This window comes from Triticum urartu, chromosome 3A (genome assembly GCF_056163025.1).
Source record: "Triticum urartu cultivar PI428250 chromosome 3A, HENAU_Tu73, whole genome shotgun sequence".
NCBI classification, from domain to species: Eukaryota; Viridiplantae; Streptophyta; class Magnoliopsida; order Poales; family Poaceae; genus Triticum; species Triticum urartu.
The window spans coordinates 11,496,248-11,514,032 of record NC_141875.1 but is presented as its reverse complement, the minus strand read 5'-3'; the positions used below and the strand labels follow the sequence as shown (position 1 = coordinate 11,514,032).

The 17,785-nt window shown below is 47.0% G+C and overlaps 1 protein-coding gene across 1 annotated transcript; it reads right to left on the bottom strand.

The window, feature by feature from the left end:
- Positions 1 to 8,153: 8,153 nt before the first annotated feature.
- On the bottom strand, positions 8,154 to 9,035 carry LOC147977770 (uncharacterized). The gene has a single exon (XM_087516439.1). The coding sequence runs from the start codon at positions 9,033 to 9,035 to the stop codon at positions 8,154 to 8,156; it is 882 nt and encodes a 293-aa protein (XP_087372565.1).
- Positions 9,036 to 17,785: the final 8,750 nt, after the last annotated feature.

The following is a 17,785-nucleotide window of genomic DNA, read 5'->3' as shown; positions in this document are numbered from 1 at the left end:
TGCCTTGAGAGGCGCAAAAAGCTCTGAACTTGTCCGAATCGAAGTTTGACCCATTGTCAGTGATGATGCTATGCGGGACTCCATACCTTAATGTTAGCCCTATGACAAAACTGATAGCAGTGCAAGCATCAAGATTCTTGATAGGCTTAGCTTCAATCCATTTGGTAAACTTGTCGACTGCCACAAGCACATGAGTGAAACCACTTCTGCCTGTTCTCAGTGGACCAACCATGTCTAGTCCCCAGACAGCAAAGGGCCAGACGAGTGGAATGGTCTTCAGGGCTGATGCAGGCTTGTGCGACATGTTGGAGTAGAACTGGCACCCTCCACACTTGTTGACTATCTCTTTTGCCGTCTCATTTGCTCTAGGCCAGTAAAATCCCGCTCGGTATGCTTTAGCCAAAATGGTCCGAGGGGACGCATGGTGACCACAGGTCCCCGAGTGGATATCATCAAGGATTATTCGACCCTCTTCTGGTGTTATGCACTTCTGACCAATTCCAGTCGCGCTTTCTCTATACAACTGCCCCTTTATGACTGTGAAGGCCTTGGATCGGCGGACGATCTGTCGAGCCTCCTCCTCGTCCTCTGGGAGTTCTTTCCTTAGGATATACGTGATGTATGGTATCGTCCAGTCGGGAGTGATTGCCAAGACTTCCATGATTAGGTCGACCACAGCAGGAACTTCGACTTCAGTCGGATCTGTGGCACTTTTCGGCTGCGGGGCTTCTTCTGTAAAAGGATCTTCTTGGACCGACGGCAAGTGAATGTGCTCCAGGAACACGTTGCTGGGAATGGCTTCTCTCTTGGAGCCTATCTTTGCCAAATCGTCAGCTGCCTGATTTTTCAGTCGGGGGATGTGATGAAGCTCCAACCCCTCGAATTTCTTTTCTAGCTTTCTCACTGCATTGCAATAACCAGTCATAGCCGAACTTCTGACGTCCTACTCCTTCATCACCTGATTAACCACCAAATCTGAGTCGCCATAGACTATGAGGCGACGGACGCCGAGTGAAATGGCCATGCGCAACCCGTACAAAAGTGCTTCATATTCTGCTTCATTATTGGAGGAATCGAAGTGAATCTGGAGAACATATCTGAGCTTATCTCCTCGGGGGGAGACTAGAACTACCCCAGCACCGGAACCATTCAGCATCTTAGATCCATCGAATAACATGGTCCAGTGCTCCGAGTGAACTTGAGTCGGAAGTTGCTATTCAATCCACTCGGCGATGAAATCTGCGATTGCTTGGGACTTGATAGCCTTCTTTGCTTCAAACTTGATATCTAAGGGAAGGAGTTCAATCGCCCACTTGGCCACTCGACCAGTTGCATCTCTGTTATGCAGAATCTCTGACAGTGGGGCGTCGCTGACGACTGTAATGGAGTGGTCAGAGAAGTAATGTGCAACCTTCTTCGTGGTCATGTAGATCCCATATACAAGCTTCTGATAGTGAGGGTATCTTTGTTTTGAAGGGGTCAAAACTTCAGATAGATAATAGACTGGGCGCTGAACTCTGAAGGCCTTTCCTTCTTCTTCCCGCTCGACCGTAAGTACTGTACTGACAACTTGTCCTGTGGCTGCAATGTAAAGCAGCAGAGGCTCTTTGCTGATTGGGGCAGCAAGCACCGGCTGGGTGGAGAGCAGAGCTTTGAGCTCTGCAAATGCTGCGTCAGCTTCTGGAGTCCACTCGAACTTGTCAGACTTCTTCATCAGTCGGTAAAGAGGCAACGCCTTTTCACCGAGACGAGAAATGAATCGACTTAGAGCGGCCAAGCAGCCTGTAAGCTTTTGGACATCGTGCACGCGTACAGGACGCTTCATCCGGAGTATGGTGCCAACTTTTTCAGGATTGGCATCGATCCCCCGTTCGGAAACGAAAAACCGAGTAACTTTCCACCTGGAACTCCGAACGTGCACTTTGACGGATTGAGCTTGATATCATACCTCCTGAGGTTGGCAAAGGTTTCAGCAAGGTCAGCCCGCAGGTTGGAACCTTTCCGTGACTTGACCACAATATCATCCATGTATGCCTCCATATTCCGACTGATTTGAGTGAGTAGACACTTCTGAATCATTCTCATTAACGTGGCTCTGGCGTTCTTGAGGCCGAACGGCATGGTGACGTAACAGAAGCATCCGAATGGAGTGATGAAAGCTGTTTTGATCTCGTCGGGTCCATACAGACGGATCTGATGGTACCCGGAATAGGCATCTAGAAAAGACAATCTCTCGCACCCCGCAGTTGAGTCGACTATTTGGTCGATGCGAGGGAGAGGAAAACGATCTTTCGGGCAGGCCCAATTGATATGTTTGAAATCAATGCACATGCGAAGTGACTTGTCCTTCTTGGGGACCATGAAGACATTGGCGAGCCACTCGGAGTGGTAAATCTCTCGGATGAACTCCGCTGCTAAGAGCCGAGCCACCTCCTCGCCAATAGCTTCCTCTTCTGGACGGCGGACCGTCGAAGATGTTCTTTCACGGGCTTGAACTTCGGGTCGACTCGTAGACGGTGCTCAGCCAGCCCCCTAGGAACTCCAGGCATGTCAGAAGGCTTCCATGCGAAGCCGTCCCAGTTCTCACGGAGGAACTGGATGAGTGCTTCTTCCTATTTGGGGTCGAGCGTCGTCGAGATGTGAGTCGGAGCAGCGTCGGGGTCGGTCGGGTGAATGTGAGCTGTCTTAGTTTCACCAGACGACTGAAAAGCAGATTCTGAACCAGGCTTCTTGGCCCGTAGCAGTTCACTCGGATCAGCAGTCTTCTGGTACTCTTGTAGCTCAACAACTGCCATCTGAGCGTCAGCAATCTTCGATCCTTTCTGAAAACACTCTTCTGCTTTCTTCCGATTGCCGGTAACGGTGATCACACCTCTGGGGCCGGGCATCTTCAACTTGAGATATACGTAGCATGGTCGAGCCATGAAGCGTGCATAAGCTGGCCGGCCCAGAATAGCATGATAAGCACTTTGGAAGTCCACAACCTCAAATGTCAACTTTTCCCTGCGGTAATTCTTTGAATCACCGAAAACCACGTCGAGAGCAATCTGGCCGAGTGACTCGGCTTTCTTTCCAGGAATGACTCCATGGAAGCTCATGTTGCTGGCACTGAGCCTGGACATCGGAATGCCCATCCCTTTCAATGTTTCAGCATACAATATGTTCAGGCCACTGCCACCATCCATCAGGACTTTGGTCAGTCGAGTGCCTTCGACAACTGGGTCGACCACCAAAGCTTGCCTCCCAGGGGTGGCAATGTGCGTAGGGTGATCGGACTGGTCGAATGTGATGGCAGTCTGAGACCACTTCAGATAACTGGGTGTCGCCGGAGCAACCATATTCACCTCACGGTTAATGACTTTCAGTCGACTTTTGCTTTCGACATCAGCAAAAATCATCAGGGTGGAATTGATTTGGGGGTATCCATCGTCACTGTCTTCCTTGTCCTCGACCCTGTCCGACTCTTTTTCCTTATCCTTGGACTGTTTGCCCTGAAACTGCTGGATCAGGAGTCGGCATTGTCGAGTGGTATGCTTTGGGTAAATGAAATTACCCCCTTCATCTTTCTTGGTGTGGATGTGACATGGCAGATCCAAAACATCGTTTCCATCCTGATCCTTGACTTTCTTGGGCTTCCAGGTGCCCTTGGGTTTTCCCTTGAAGTTTCCCTGGGCTACGGCCAGGGCCTCCCCAGGAGCGGCTGGCTCGGCCTTCCGCTTCTGTTTTCGACTGGAGTTTTCTCCGGTTTCTTGGGCGACTGCCTTGTGCTTGCCACTCCGGAGTCGGTCCTCGTCTTCACCATTAGCGTACTTGGTGGCAATCTCCATCATTCGATTCAGAGACATCTCTCCAGTTCGACCGAACTTCAGATTCAACTCTCTGTATTTAACGCCTTCCTTGAAGGCACAAACTGCTTGATGGTCTGGCACATTCTCAACCGAGTGATGCAGTGTGATCCACCTCTGGATGTATTCCTTCAGAGTTTCATTCGGCTTCTGCACGCAAGACCGCAACTCTGTAAGGCCTGCAGGTCGCTTGCATGTTCCTTCAAAGGTTGTGATAAACACTCGGGAGAGGTCCTCCCAAGTGTAAATGCTGCTGGGTGCCAACTGATTTAGCCATGCTCTGGCTGAGCCCTCTAACATGAGAGGCAAATGCTTCATGGCCACCTCATCATTGCCACCGCCAATCTGTACAGCCACTCGGTAATCTTCGAGCCAAGTGTCAGGCTTAGATTCACCGGTGAACTTGCTAATTCCAGTCGCCAGCCTGAAATTGGGAGGAATCACTGCGGCTCTGATGGCTCGACTGAAACACTCTGGCCCTGAAACACATATTCTGCTGCTGGAGGGCGCATCTCTGTTCTGGCCTTCCCGATAAGCCCTGTTCCTGTCAACCAAGCCTTGAACAAGGACAGATCTCGCGTCAAAGCCTGGGTCCCTGGGGTCGACGGGAATCCTCTGCCCAACGCTATGAGGGCGCCTGTCATCTCGATGTCGAGGCACATATGACCCACTCCTCGGGGGAGGGGTTGGCACTCGACGTCGATCATCATGATCGGATCGGTGATCATACTGCTCATTCCTTCTGTACTGATCATGCCGGTCGCCACGTCCCTCGCGCCTCGGGGGCGACCGCGGGCTGTGAGCCGACTGGACTGTATCTGTTGCAACGGATCGACTGTGGATCCTATTCCGCGACTGGGAAACAGCGGAATTCTGGTTTCCCGCCGCCCGGAGCAACGCTCTGATCTGTAACAAGCCCCTGCCAGCCTCCGACTGGGAGGGCTGAATCGATTCTGCTATACGGGCCGCGGCGGCCAAATTCTAAACTGGGGTTCGGTATACCTGCGTCGGTGGGAAGAGCTGATGTCGACTGGACTCGGGAGCCCGCTGACGCGCTTGCTCGTCGAGTGCTCGTTGGAGATTCTCCAGTCGAGTGCGCTCGGCCAAACAAGCCAAGCGCGCGTCCTCCAAGGCCCGGGCCTCGGGGGACTCTCCGACGATAGGGGTGCGGAGGGCGTCCGTGTTCCGGCGGAGAAGCTCCTCTCGCTGTGATGACGTGAGAGGTTCGGGGAGATACTCATCGTGGGGATGCGACGGGTCGCCCCCACCCGTGCCTCCATCAGCGCGAGGGAAACTGGGAGGACCGTGCGTTCCATCGACCGCCAGGATCTCAGCCGCGGGGTTGCTGCTGTCGCACTCGGATGCGGTCTCCGCGGAGCCAGTCGACAGGTCGAACAGGCCGCAGAGGGATTCATCGGGCTCGATTGCCGCGACTTGCGGGGCGGCCGACTGGCGAGCCACGGCGTGCCTCACCCACCTCTGAAGTCTCGACCGACCGGAGCGCTTGCGCCGGTGGGAGACAGAGCGGGGAGATGATACGGGGGCCGACCGATACTAGGTCGACGGCTGCCGCAGGAGGACGCCACGAACGCATGCGCGGAAATGCGTCGCACCGTGGACGGGGAGCGCATCGACGTCGAGTGGCGCCTCCAGCAGCCAGGCGGAGTCGTCGGCGATGAACGTGAGCGCGCCGAGGCGGATCTCGCGGCCCTCCACCAAAACTCCGCACGAAACCATGATCAAAGGGAACGGAAAAGGCGCAACTTCTCCAATCAGGCGCTAAGATTCCTGCCCCACGGTGGGCGCCAACTGTCGTGGTTCTAACTCTGACAGTGATGTAGGGGGGTATGTATGGAGAGGCTAGATCTCAGCTATTGGGAAGTTGTAAACACACCAAGATGTACGAGTTCAGGCCCTTCGTGGAGGAAGTAACAGCCCTACGTCTCGGTGCCCGGAGGCGGTCAACTGGATTACTGGCGTGTGAATAACAGGGGTGCGAACCCTTCATACTGAGGAGGGGGGTGGCTTATATAGAGTTCGCCAGCCCCCTCCTGCCCTCAGTAATGCAGGGTTTAAGGTGCATTTAAGGTTGGGCGTTACTGGTAACGCCCCTAATAAAGTGCTATAATGACCATAAAGACTACTTAACAACTGACCGTTTGCCTGCGGAGTGACTACAGGTCTCCTGGCAGTCGAGTGGTTGGCTTCATGGTCGAGTGATAGCTTTCTGGTCGAGTGTCTTGAATCCGTCGAGTGGGATACCTTCAAGTCGATTGAAAGGGGACTTCTCCTAGGGATGTCCTAGGGTAGGGCTACTTGGACAGGTCCGTGCCCCTACCCTAGGTACATGGCTTCATCAGCAGCCATGGCAGGTCACGATGCGGAGACGTCTTTGGCAGCCCGTGATGAGGCATCAGAGCAACCCCTCCTTGCCCGCACAATCGAGAAGCGGCGAAGGAGGGCAGTGAAGGCAATGTCAAAATAGCAAAGTAGTCCAAGGAGGACAAAGACGAGGACGGTGACAGATCGGAGAACTCCGGCAGTGAGCAGATCCGCCTCGATCCGTTCTACCTCTTCGACCGCTACTGCCACAAGGATGACCGAAAAGGCAAAGGCAAGGGCAAGGGCGGCCGTGGATGAACTTCTCCCATCGTTGTTTATTTTTGGTAGTCCGATGAGACGTGTTTATCTATGTATGTATGTTGCATGAGACTATTATGGATTTGAGAATTAGGTTTGATGGATCCGGTTGTGGAGAATCAAATTTGTGTGTTGTCCGGTCATTCTCTGCAGATTTGTCCGGACACATCTGCTGGCGTTTGGGGCCAGATTTTGGTACTTGTGGTTGTAAATGCTCTTAGATTGACACGCCTAAGGTTAGAGAAGTTTGACCAACTTAGGAGGGTGTTTGGTTCATGCCCCACCTTAGGCAAGATGTTTTTTGCCACATCAGGGCCCCACATGACATACACTCAAAAAGTGCGACAAGATTCCCTTAGCCTTACCAACTTGTGGCTCTCATTTTACTGAACTAACCTTAGGTAAACTTGGCAAAAAAAGGGGGCATTACTAGGCCTAGAACCAAACAACCCTTTACATGTGAGTGAAGTCCAAGCTCCCACTGAAATTTGGAAAAGGGTTATATAGGAAAATCACATTTGAAGAGTTTTTCAAATCATAAGGACGTATATAATTAATGCCCTCTCTCACATGCCCCCCCCCCCCTCCCCCGATTAAAATAAAATCTGGGTGGGAGCAATTCCTTACGGTTTTGAACGTCCTGATGATTTTACTTGTACTAAGTCCGATGTGTACCATCTCTTACAATGCCACATATCCTCTCTGTTATGTTATGTTATGAGTATTTCCTCTCATCTTGCTGAAAGTGACTCACTTTATCTCTTAGATTGTTATCTCCTAATTTTCTACTTAATATTCTACTGGTCATTTTATTATGTCAAATTTCATTTCTGGCATGATTATATACTGAAAATGTGCAATAAGTTTCAATAAGTGGGGAGTGGAGATGCATAGTAAAAAAAAAGACTAGCGAGTTCTTATCTCTTCGGTCTTTCGTATAAAGGGATTGGCTTTTCAATATTTAGATGGTTATTATTTCATTATGTTGCATCATGAATATGTTGTGAAAAGGTGCAATGGACAAGCATAGGGGAAAGAGTAGAATGGCACAGTCAAGCAAGTCTTAAAATAAAGTTGTCTATTTATTTTTTGTGGAGTGAACACAAACTCATATGTTTTTTATTGCATTCGTGTAACTATTTTTGAATTTTTTGGATTGCTTACCAACAAAAGAATTATCATTCACTTTTACTTTATGTTTTTTTCAAGGCTATGCCAACATGTTCATAAATTTCGTTTGGCTTTGAATAAGCAATACTAGCCACCCAAATCTGCAATACGGGATACCTAGACAAATATGTTCGACATATTTCACATGAGATTCATGTAGTATTATATCATGCAATCTTTGAGTATTTTATAGCTATAATATGGTTTTCAATGGGATGAACTATGATAATTAAATTTACATCTATGATGTGCATATATGACTCCAATCTTACATGTTTACGCGTTATAATGTGGTATGTCTATATTCGTTCATATTTTGGCCATCTAAACTTATACGTGCATTGCACGTGTACCTTACTAGATGTAAATAGCAGTGTTCTCCATATGTAAATGCAAAAAAGAATAGCAGTTGTGAACTTATATCGCTTTGAGCAGGTTCATCAAGTCACAAAATCTACTCCATCACGTGCTTTATTACATGATTTACACACCCATCAGCTAGATGATATCTTTCGAGTCGACAGGCAGGTCCAAGAGCCACGGGAGATGAGCGTTGGTGATCTTGGTCCGGCTGGTGATCCCACGCAACTTCTTCCTGGCCTTCTTCGGCTTGGGCTGATGACCATGGACCTGCTCAGCCGCCCGGCGCTTCATAGTATCGGTGGCCGGCTTTTCGCGGTTCTTCCGGAGCTCCTTCTCGATGTCGAGCATGTCCTGAGGCAACTTGATGTCGTGGAACAGCTTCTTGAGCTCGGCGTCCACCTCCATCCTCGACCTCGGGTCGTTCGGGTACGCGATGATGCCTCCCTCGCCCGGTAGCAGATAGACGTCGCCCGAGGATTTCAGAGCCTGGAGGTCGTCCTGCACGTCTGGATAGGCGTCCTTCACCTCCGAAACCGGGAGACCGTCCGGCAAGCTCTTGATCAGTGTCAGCAACTCGCCTTTAGCCGTCACGTCGTGCGTGGGCTTGTAGGAGTAGCGTCGCCCGTCGAAGCGCACCTTGGCGTTGTTCCTCAGGCTCTCGGCGACGTCTTTGTTGCCGTCGATGTCAACGTAGCTCTGTTGGTTGATCTGATGCGCCGTAAGAGCTTCCCTCGTGGTCTCGAGCAGGTGGATTACCTTTTTGAGCTGTGATCCGACTGTGGACGTCCTCACTTCGTTGATCTTCTGTAGCCGCGCCGTGTCGTCGGAGAATCTGACCGCAGGCGCAGGCGGTGCTGGTTTAGCCGCCGGCCGTAGAGTTGGAGTTGGAGCGGGTCGCTGCTGGGACGGCTTGGTGGATGATGATGAAGAGGTTTTGGTTGCGGCGATGGTGGACAGAATCGCGTGGTTCCTCTCCTGCTGCAGCCTGAACCTGGCGAGGCCATCGTTCAGAGCCATCTGCAAAGAAGGGAGGCGACGGCCGGCGATTCGCGTGCGAAGGGTTTGAGGCAGCGCCGGCGAATCAGCAGCTGATCGGAAGGTAGACGGCAGACACGACTAGTGCTGGGTCCGTAGTAGAGACACGGAGGAGGAGCAGGATTATATGGCACGTACGGGAGGGACTCTCCTCGTCTGATCGTCGCCCTGATGGCGTCGGATCGTAGTCCGATTTGCAGAGGTGGATCGAGAGCAATTCAGGTCAGCAGACTCAGCACACGGTTACTAACTTATTGTCCATGGTTTGGATGGTGTACGTCTTCCATCCAGTAACCAGCACACGTATTACGTACGTATGGGCGTGTAATACCACCCGCTATAGCGTTACTCATTTTTTTTAAACACTATTTAGGACCCCCTGCAGGAAAGAAATTCTTTTTAGGGGTATATTTTTCGGTTTTGCTAAAGCACATTTTAAATGTGCCTTAAGACCTATGTTATTGATTTTATATGGAGATTCGTGTGGATATTTCTTTTTGTTTGTTCGAGTCATTTAGATATGCAATGACCAAAGTGGTTCGGAAGCTAGATATGCAACCACCATTAAATAGACTGGTTTTTGATGATCATACGGTGGTTGATCCCTGTGTTCCTGTGAACTTGATTATTAAAAATTAAGAAAAGTATACTTTTCATCCCTCAATTTTTGGCGGAGTCTAGATTTGGTCTCTCAACTTTAAAACCGGACAACTTGCACCCTTAACTTCTCAAACTGGACAAGATTCATCCCTGGTCACGGTTTTAACCGGTTTTGGTGGTGTCCCACCCTAGTTTTAACCGTTCCGACTCAAATTTGCCTACCTTTTCCAAGTCCACGTACTGTTTTCAAATTCGGCTACTTTTTCAAATACGTGAACCTTTTTAAATTTTGTGTACTTTTTTTAAATCGGCGTACTTTTTTCCAAGTTCATGTATTTTTTTTTTCAAAAATGCATATGTTTTTTAAAGTTCATTTAGTTTTAATTTTTTAAAATTGATGCACCTTTCATATTCGAGTACATTTTTCTGAAAGAGTTCATGAATTTGAAAATTTTATGCGAACTTGAAAAAAGTACGCGGATATGGCTTCTTTTGCGCAAAATATGTGGATTTCAAAAATTATTTCAACTTGAAACAAGTACCTGAATTTCATACAAAGTTCATGGATTATAAAAGCAACACGGATTTAAAAAAAAGGGAGTTTGAAAAGCATGTGGATTTGAAATAAGTATGCGAATTTCAGAAACAATTCATGGCTTTGAAAAATACTTGGATTTGATAAATTTACACAAACTTGGGGAAAATACGGGGATTTGGAAAAATACGTAAATGTAAAAAATCACGGATTTGAAAAAAGTACGCGAATTTCAGAATAGTTCGCTGATTTGAAAAAAAATATGTTTATTTTTTAAAACATACGCGACCTTGAAAAAACTATGTAGAGTTGAAAAGTGTATGTGAATTTCAAAAAATTCACGGATATAATTTTTTTACAGGAATATGAGTGAGCACAGGTCAAAACCGGGGTGAATCAACACCAAAAACCGGTCAAAACCGAGTCCAGGGACAAACCTTGTCCGGTTTCAGTAGTTGGGGGTGCAAGTTGTCCGGTTTTGAAGTTGAGGGACCAAATCTAGACTTCACCAAGAGTTGAGGGACGAAAAGTATACTTTTCTCTTAAAAATTTGCATGAATGGTGTGTGTTGTAGACAAATCAAGGAAGAATAAAGTGTATGAAGGAGGGCGTAAAGCAAGTTGAACAGGTGGCTAGGGAGATCTTCAAGGCGGCACATGGATGGACGACAGGGGTGCCTAGGTTGGAAGGCTCCTGAAGATCAGACATGCTGCGGCTTCCCTATCCACTTAGTTTATGATCTTCTTTGCTTCCTCTTGTCATTTTGGTCATGTAAGGAGAATGGAGAAAGACTATTCCCTATGTAATGGTGGTATGGTTCCTTATGTTTGGGTAGTATCTAATGCTCTTTGGCGTAGACAGTACCCTATCTTGACAAAATGTTGTGAGGGAGGGGGGGGGATGAATCCCTACCTTCAACGTAGCATTGTTAGAGCAACTCTAGCAGACCCCGCATTTTGCCGACCTGTAAAATGTGTTTGCAGGTCACACGGGGGCGGTTATGCAGGCCGAATTTTGCGGCGGTAGATTAGAAACCGCAAACAAACCCCTAAGTTTTAAAAAAAGTTGTTTCGCGCGAGAAATTTAAGCAGCAGCTCGCCGGAGTCCGCTCGCATAGATTGTTCTTCTTCGCATATTAAGTTCGTACACGCCACATACTGTTGGAAATATGACCTAGAGGCAATAATAAATTAGTTATTATTATATTTCCTTGTTCGTGATAATCGTTTATTATCCATGCTAGAATTGTATTGATAGGAAACTTAGATACATGTGTGGATACATAGACAACACCATGTCCCTAGTAAGCCTCTAGTTGACTAGCTCGTTGATCAATAGATGGTTACGGTTTCCTGACCATGGACATTGGATGTCATTGATAACGGGATCACATCATTAGGAGAATGATGTGATGGACAAAGACCCAATCCTAAGCCTAGCACAAGATCATGTAGTTCGTATGCTAAAGCTTTTCTAATGTCAAGTATCATTTCCTTAGACAATGAGATTGTGCAACTCCCGGATACCGTAGGAGTGCTTTGGGTGTGCCATACGTCACAACGTAACTGGGTGGCTATAAAGGTACACTACAGGTATCTCCGAAAGTGTCTGTTGGGTTGGCACGAATCGAGACTGGGATTTGTCACTCCGTGTAAACGGAGAGGTATCTCTTGGCCCACTCGGTAGGACATCATCATAATGTGCACAATGTGATCAAGGAGTTGATCACGGGATGATGTGTTACGGAACGAGTAAAGAGACTTGCCGGTAACGAGATTGAACAAGGTATCGGGATACCGACGATCGAATCTCGGGCAAGTGTCGTACCGATAGACAAAGGGAATTGTATATGGGATTGATTAAGTCCTTGACATCGTGGTTCATCCGATGAGATCATCCTGGAACATGTGGGAGCCAACATGGGTATCCAGATCCCGCTGTTGGTTATTGACCGGAGAGTCATCTCGGTCATGTCTGCATGTCTCCCGAACCCGTAGGGTCTACACACTTAAGGTTCAGTGACGCTAGGGTTATAGAGATATTAGTATGCGGTAACCCGAAAGTTGTTCGGAGTCCCGGATGAGATCCCGGACGTCACGAGGAGTTCCGGAATGGTCCGGAGGTAAAGAATTATATATAGGAAGTGCTATTTCGGCCATCGGGACAAGTTTCGGGGTCACCGGTACTGTACCGGGACCACCGGAAGGGTCCCGGAGGTCCACCGGGTGGGGCCACATGGGCTGTAGGGGGTGCGCCTTGGCCTATATGGGCCAAGGGCACCAGCCCCAAGAGGCCCATGCGCCAAGAATCAAGGGAGAGGAAGAGTCCTAAAGGGGGAAGGCACCTCCGAGGTGCCTTGGGGAGGAGGGACTCCTCCCTGGCCGCACCCTTCCTTGGAGGAAGGGCCAAGGCTGCGCCTCCCCCCTCTCCCTTGGCCCTATATATAGTGATGGGAAGGGAGGGCAGCAATACCTAAGCCCTGGCGCCTCCCTCTCCCTCCCATGGCACATCTCCCTCCTCCTGCAGCGCTTGGCGAAGTCCTGTTGGAATCCCGCTACTTCCACCACCACGCCGTCGTGCTGCTGGATCTCCATCAACCTCTCCTCCCCCCTTGCTGGATCAAGAAGGAGGAGATGTCGATGCTCCGTACGTGTGTTGAACGCGGAGGTGCCGTCCGTTCGGCGCTAGGATCATCGGTGATTTGGATCACGACGAGTACGACTCCATCAACCCCATTCTCTTGAACGCTTCCGCGCGCGATCTACAAGGGTATGTAGATCCACTCCTCCCTCGTTGCTAGATGACTCCATGGATAGATCTTGGTGACACGTAGGAAAATTTTGAATTTATGCTACGTTCCCCAACAGTGGCATCATGAGCTAGGTCTATGCGTAGTTTCTATGCACGAGTAGAACACAAAGTAGTTGTGGGCGTTGATTTTGTTCAATATGCTTACTGTTACTAGTCTTATCTTGATTCGGTGGCATCGTGGGATGAAGCGGCCCGGACCGACCTTACACGTACTCTTACGTGAGACTGGTTCCACCAACTGACATGCACTAGTTGCATAAGGTGGCTAGCGGGTGTCTGTCTCTCCTACTTTAGTCGGATCGGATTCGATGAAAAGGGTCCTTATGAAGGGTAAATAGCAATTGGCATATCACGTTGTGGTTTTTGCGTAGGTAAGAAACGTTCTTGCTAGAAACCCATAGCAGCCACGTAAAACATGCAAAGAACAATTAGAGGACGTCTAACTTGTTTTTGTAGGGTATGCTATGTGATGTGATATGGCCAAAGGATGTGATGAATGATATATGTGATGTATGAGATTGATCATGTTCTTGTAATAGGAATCACGACTTGCATGTCGATGAGTATGACAACCGGCAGGAGCCATAGGAGTTGTCTTAATTTATTTATGACCTACGTGCCAACATAAACATCATGTAATTACTTTACTTTATTGCTAACCGTTAGCTGTAGTAGTAGAAGTAATAGATGACGTGACAACTTCATGGAGACACGATGATGGAGATCATGATGATGGAGATCATGGTGTCATGCCGGTGACGTTGATGATCATGGAGCCCCAAGATGGAGATCAAAGGAGCTATATGATATTGGCCATATCATGTCACTATTTCATTGCATGTGATGTTTATCATGTTTATGCATCTTGTTTACTTAGAACGACGGTAGTAAATAAGATGATCCCTCATAATAATTTCAAGAAAGTGTTCCCCCTAACTGTGCACCGTTGCGACAGTTCGTTGTTTCGAAGCACCACATGATGATCGGGTGTGATAGATTCTAACGTTCACATACAACGGGTGTAAGACAGATTTACACACGCGAAACACTTAGGTTGACTTGACGAGCCTAGCATGTGTACAGACATGGCCTCGGAACACAAGAGACCGAAAGGTCGAGCATGAGTCGTATAGAAGATACGATCAACATGAAGATGTTCACCGATGTTGACTAGTCCGTCTCACGTGATGATCGGACACGGCCTAGTTGACTCGGATCATGTAATCACTTAGATGACTAGAGGGATGTCTATCTAAGTGGGAGTTCATAAGATGAACTTAATTATCCTGAACATAGTCAAAAGGTCTTCGCAAATTATGTCGTAGCTCGCGCTTCAGTTCTACTGTTTAGATATGTTCCTAGAGAAAATTTAGTTGAAAGTTGATAGTAGCAATTATGCGTACTAGGTCCGTAAACTGAGGATTGTCCTCATTGCTTCATAGAAGGCTTATGTCCTTAATGCACCACTCAGTGTGCTGAACCTCGAACGTCGTCTGTGGATGTTACGAACATCTGACATACACATTTTGATAACTACGTGATAGTTCAGTTAAACGGTTTAGAGTTGAGGCACCGAAGACATTTTGAAACGTCGCGAAACATATGAGATGTTTCGAGGGCTGAAATTGGGATTTCAGGCTCGTGCCCACGTCAAGAGGTATGAGACCTCCGACGATTTTCTTAGCCTGCAAACTAAGGGAGAAAAGCTCAATTGTTGAACTTGTGCTCAGATTGTCTGAGTACAACAATTGCTTGAACCGAGTGGGAGTTGATCTTCCAGATGAAATAGTGATGGTTCTCCGAAGTCATTACCACCAAGCTGCTAGAGCTTCGTGATGAACTATAATGTATCGGGGACATATATGATGATCCTTGAGATATTCGCGATGTTTGACACCACAAAAGTAGAAATCAAGAAGGAGCATCAATTGTTGATGGTTTGTGAAACCACTAGTTTCAAGGAGGGCAAGGGCAAAAGGGATGCTTCATGAAACGGCAAATCAACTGCTGCTCTAGTGAAGAAACCCAAGGTTGAACCCAAACCCGAGACTAAGTGCTTCTGTAATAAGGGGAACAGCCACTGGAGCAGAATTACCCTAGATACTTGGTAGATGAGAAGGCTGGCAAGGTCGATAGAAGTATATTGGATATACATTGTGTTGATGTGTACTTTACTAGTACTCCTAGTAGCACCAGGGTATTAGATACCGGTTCGGTTGCTAAGTGTTAGTAACTCGAAATAAAAGCTACGGAATAAACGGAGACTAACTAAAGGTGAGCTGATGATATGTGTTGGAAGTGTTTCCAATGTTGATATGATCAAGCATCGCACGCTCCCTCTACCATCGAGATTGGTGTTTGCGTTGAGCATAGACATGATTGGATTATGTCTATCGCAATATGGTTATTCATTTAAGGAGAGAGTAATGGTTACTCTGTTTATTTGAATAATACCTTCAATGGTCTTACGCCTAAAATGAATGGTTTATTGAATCTCGATCGTAGTGGTACACATGTTCATGCCAAAAGATAGTAATGATAGTACCACCTACTTGTGGCACTGCCACGTAAGTCATATCGGTATAAAACGCATGAAGAAGCTCCATGTTGATGGATCTTTGGGCTCACTCATATTTGAAAAGTTTGAGGCATGCGAACCATGTCTATTAGTGTATATGCATGAAGAAACTCTATGCAAATGGACCGTTTGGACTCACTTGATTTTGAATTACTTGAGACATGCAAATCATACCACATGGGCAAGATGACTGAAAGCCTCGTTTTCAGTAAAATGGAACTAGAAAGCAACTTGTTGGAAGTAATACATTTTGATGTGTGCAGTCCAATGAGTGCCGAGGCATGTAGTGGATATCGTTATGTTCTTACTTCACAGATGATTTGAGTAGATGTTGAGTACATTTACTTGATGAATCACGAGTCTGAATTATTGAAAGGTTCAAGTAATTTCAGGGTGAAGTTGAAAGATCGTCGTGACAAGAGGATAAAATATCTATGATATGATAGGAATATCTGAATTACGAGTTTGGCACAGAATTAAGACATTGTGGAAATTGTTTCACAACTAATACAGCCTGGAACACCATAGTGTGATGGTGTGTCCGAACATCATAACTGCACCCTATTGGATATGATGCATACCATGATGTCTCTTATCGAATTACCACGATAGTTTATGGGTTAGGCATTAGAGACAACCACATTCACTTTAAAAGGGGCACCACGTAATTCCGATGAGATGACACCATATGAACTATGGTTTAGAGAAACCTAAGCTGTCATTTCTTAAAAGTTTGGGGCTGCGACGCTTATGTGAAAAAGTTTCAGGCTGATAAGCTCGAACCCAAAGCGGATAAATGCATCTTCATAGGACACCCAAAATAGTTGGGTATACCTCCTGTCTCAGATCCGAAAGCAATAAGGGATTGTTTCTAGAATCGGGTCCTTTCTCGAGGAAAAGTTTCTCTCGAAAGAATTGAGTGGGAGGATGGTGGGGACTTGATGAGGTTATTGAACCGTCTCTTCAACTAGTGTGTGGCAGGGCACAGGAAGTTGTTCCTGTGGCACCTACACCAATTGAAGTGGAAGCTTATGATAGTGATCATGAAACTTCAGATCAAGTCACTACCAAACCTCGTGGGATGACAAGGATGCGTACTACTTCAGAGTGGTACGTGATCCTGTCTTGGAAGTCATGTTGCTAGACAACAATGAACCTACGAGCTATGGAGAAGCGATGGTGGGCCCGGATTCCGATAAATGGCTCGAGGCCATAAAATCCGAGAGAGGATCCATGTATGAAAACAAAGTGTAGACTTTGACAGAACAACTCGATGGTCGTGAGGCTGTTGAGTACAGATGGATTTTAAAAGGAAGACGGACAATGATGGTAAATATCACCATTAAGAAATCTCGACTTGTCGTTAAGAAGTTTCCCGACAAGTTCAAGGAGTTGACTGCGGTGAGACTTTCTCACTCGTAGCGATGCTAAGATTCTGTTGGAATTATATTAGCAATTACTGCATTATTTATGAAATCTTGCAGATAGGATGTCAAAACATTGTTTCCTCGACGATTTTATTGAGGAAAGGTTGTATGTGATACAAACCGGAAGGTTTTGTCAATCTTGAAAGATGCTAATAAGTATGCAAAGCTCCAGCAATCCTTCTAGGGACTGGAGTAAGCATCTCGGAGTTGGAATGTATGCTTTGATGAGATGATCAAAGATTTTGGGTGTATACAAAGTTTATGAGAAACTTGTATTTCCAAAGAAGTGAGTGGGAGCACTATAGAATTTCTGATGAATATATGTTGTTGACATATTATGGATCAGAAATGATGTAGAATTTCTGGAAAGCATATAGGGTTATTTGGAAAGTGTTTTTCAATGGAAAGCCTGGATTAAGCTACTTGAACGTTGAGCATCAAGATCTATAAGGATAGATCAAAACGCTTAATGGTACTTTCAAATGAGCACATACCTTGACATGATCTTGAAGGTGTTCAAGATGGATCAGCCAAAGAAGGAGTTCTTGCCTGAGTTGTAAGGTATGAAGTTAAGACTTAAAGCTCGACCACGGCAGAAGAAAGAGGAAGGACGAAGGTCGTCCCCTATGCTTTTATCATAGGCTCTCTACAGTATGCTATACTGTATACCGCACCTGAAGTGTGCCTTGCCATGAGTCAGTCAAGGGGTACAAGAGTGATCCAAGAATGGATCATAGGACAGCGGTCAAAGTTATCCTTAGTAACTAGTGGACTAAGGAAT

Excerpts from the sequence above, each read along its gene's own strand:
- LOC147977770 (XM_087516439.1), bottom strand. The coding sequence starts at position 9,035 with ATGGCTCTGAACGATGGCCTCGCCAGGTTCAGGCTGCAGCAGGAGAGG.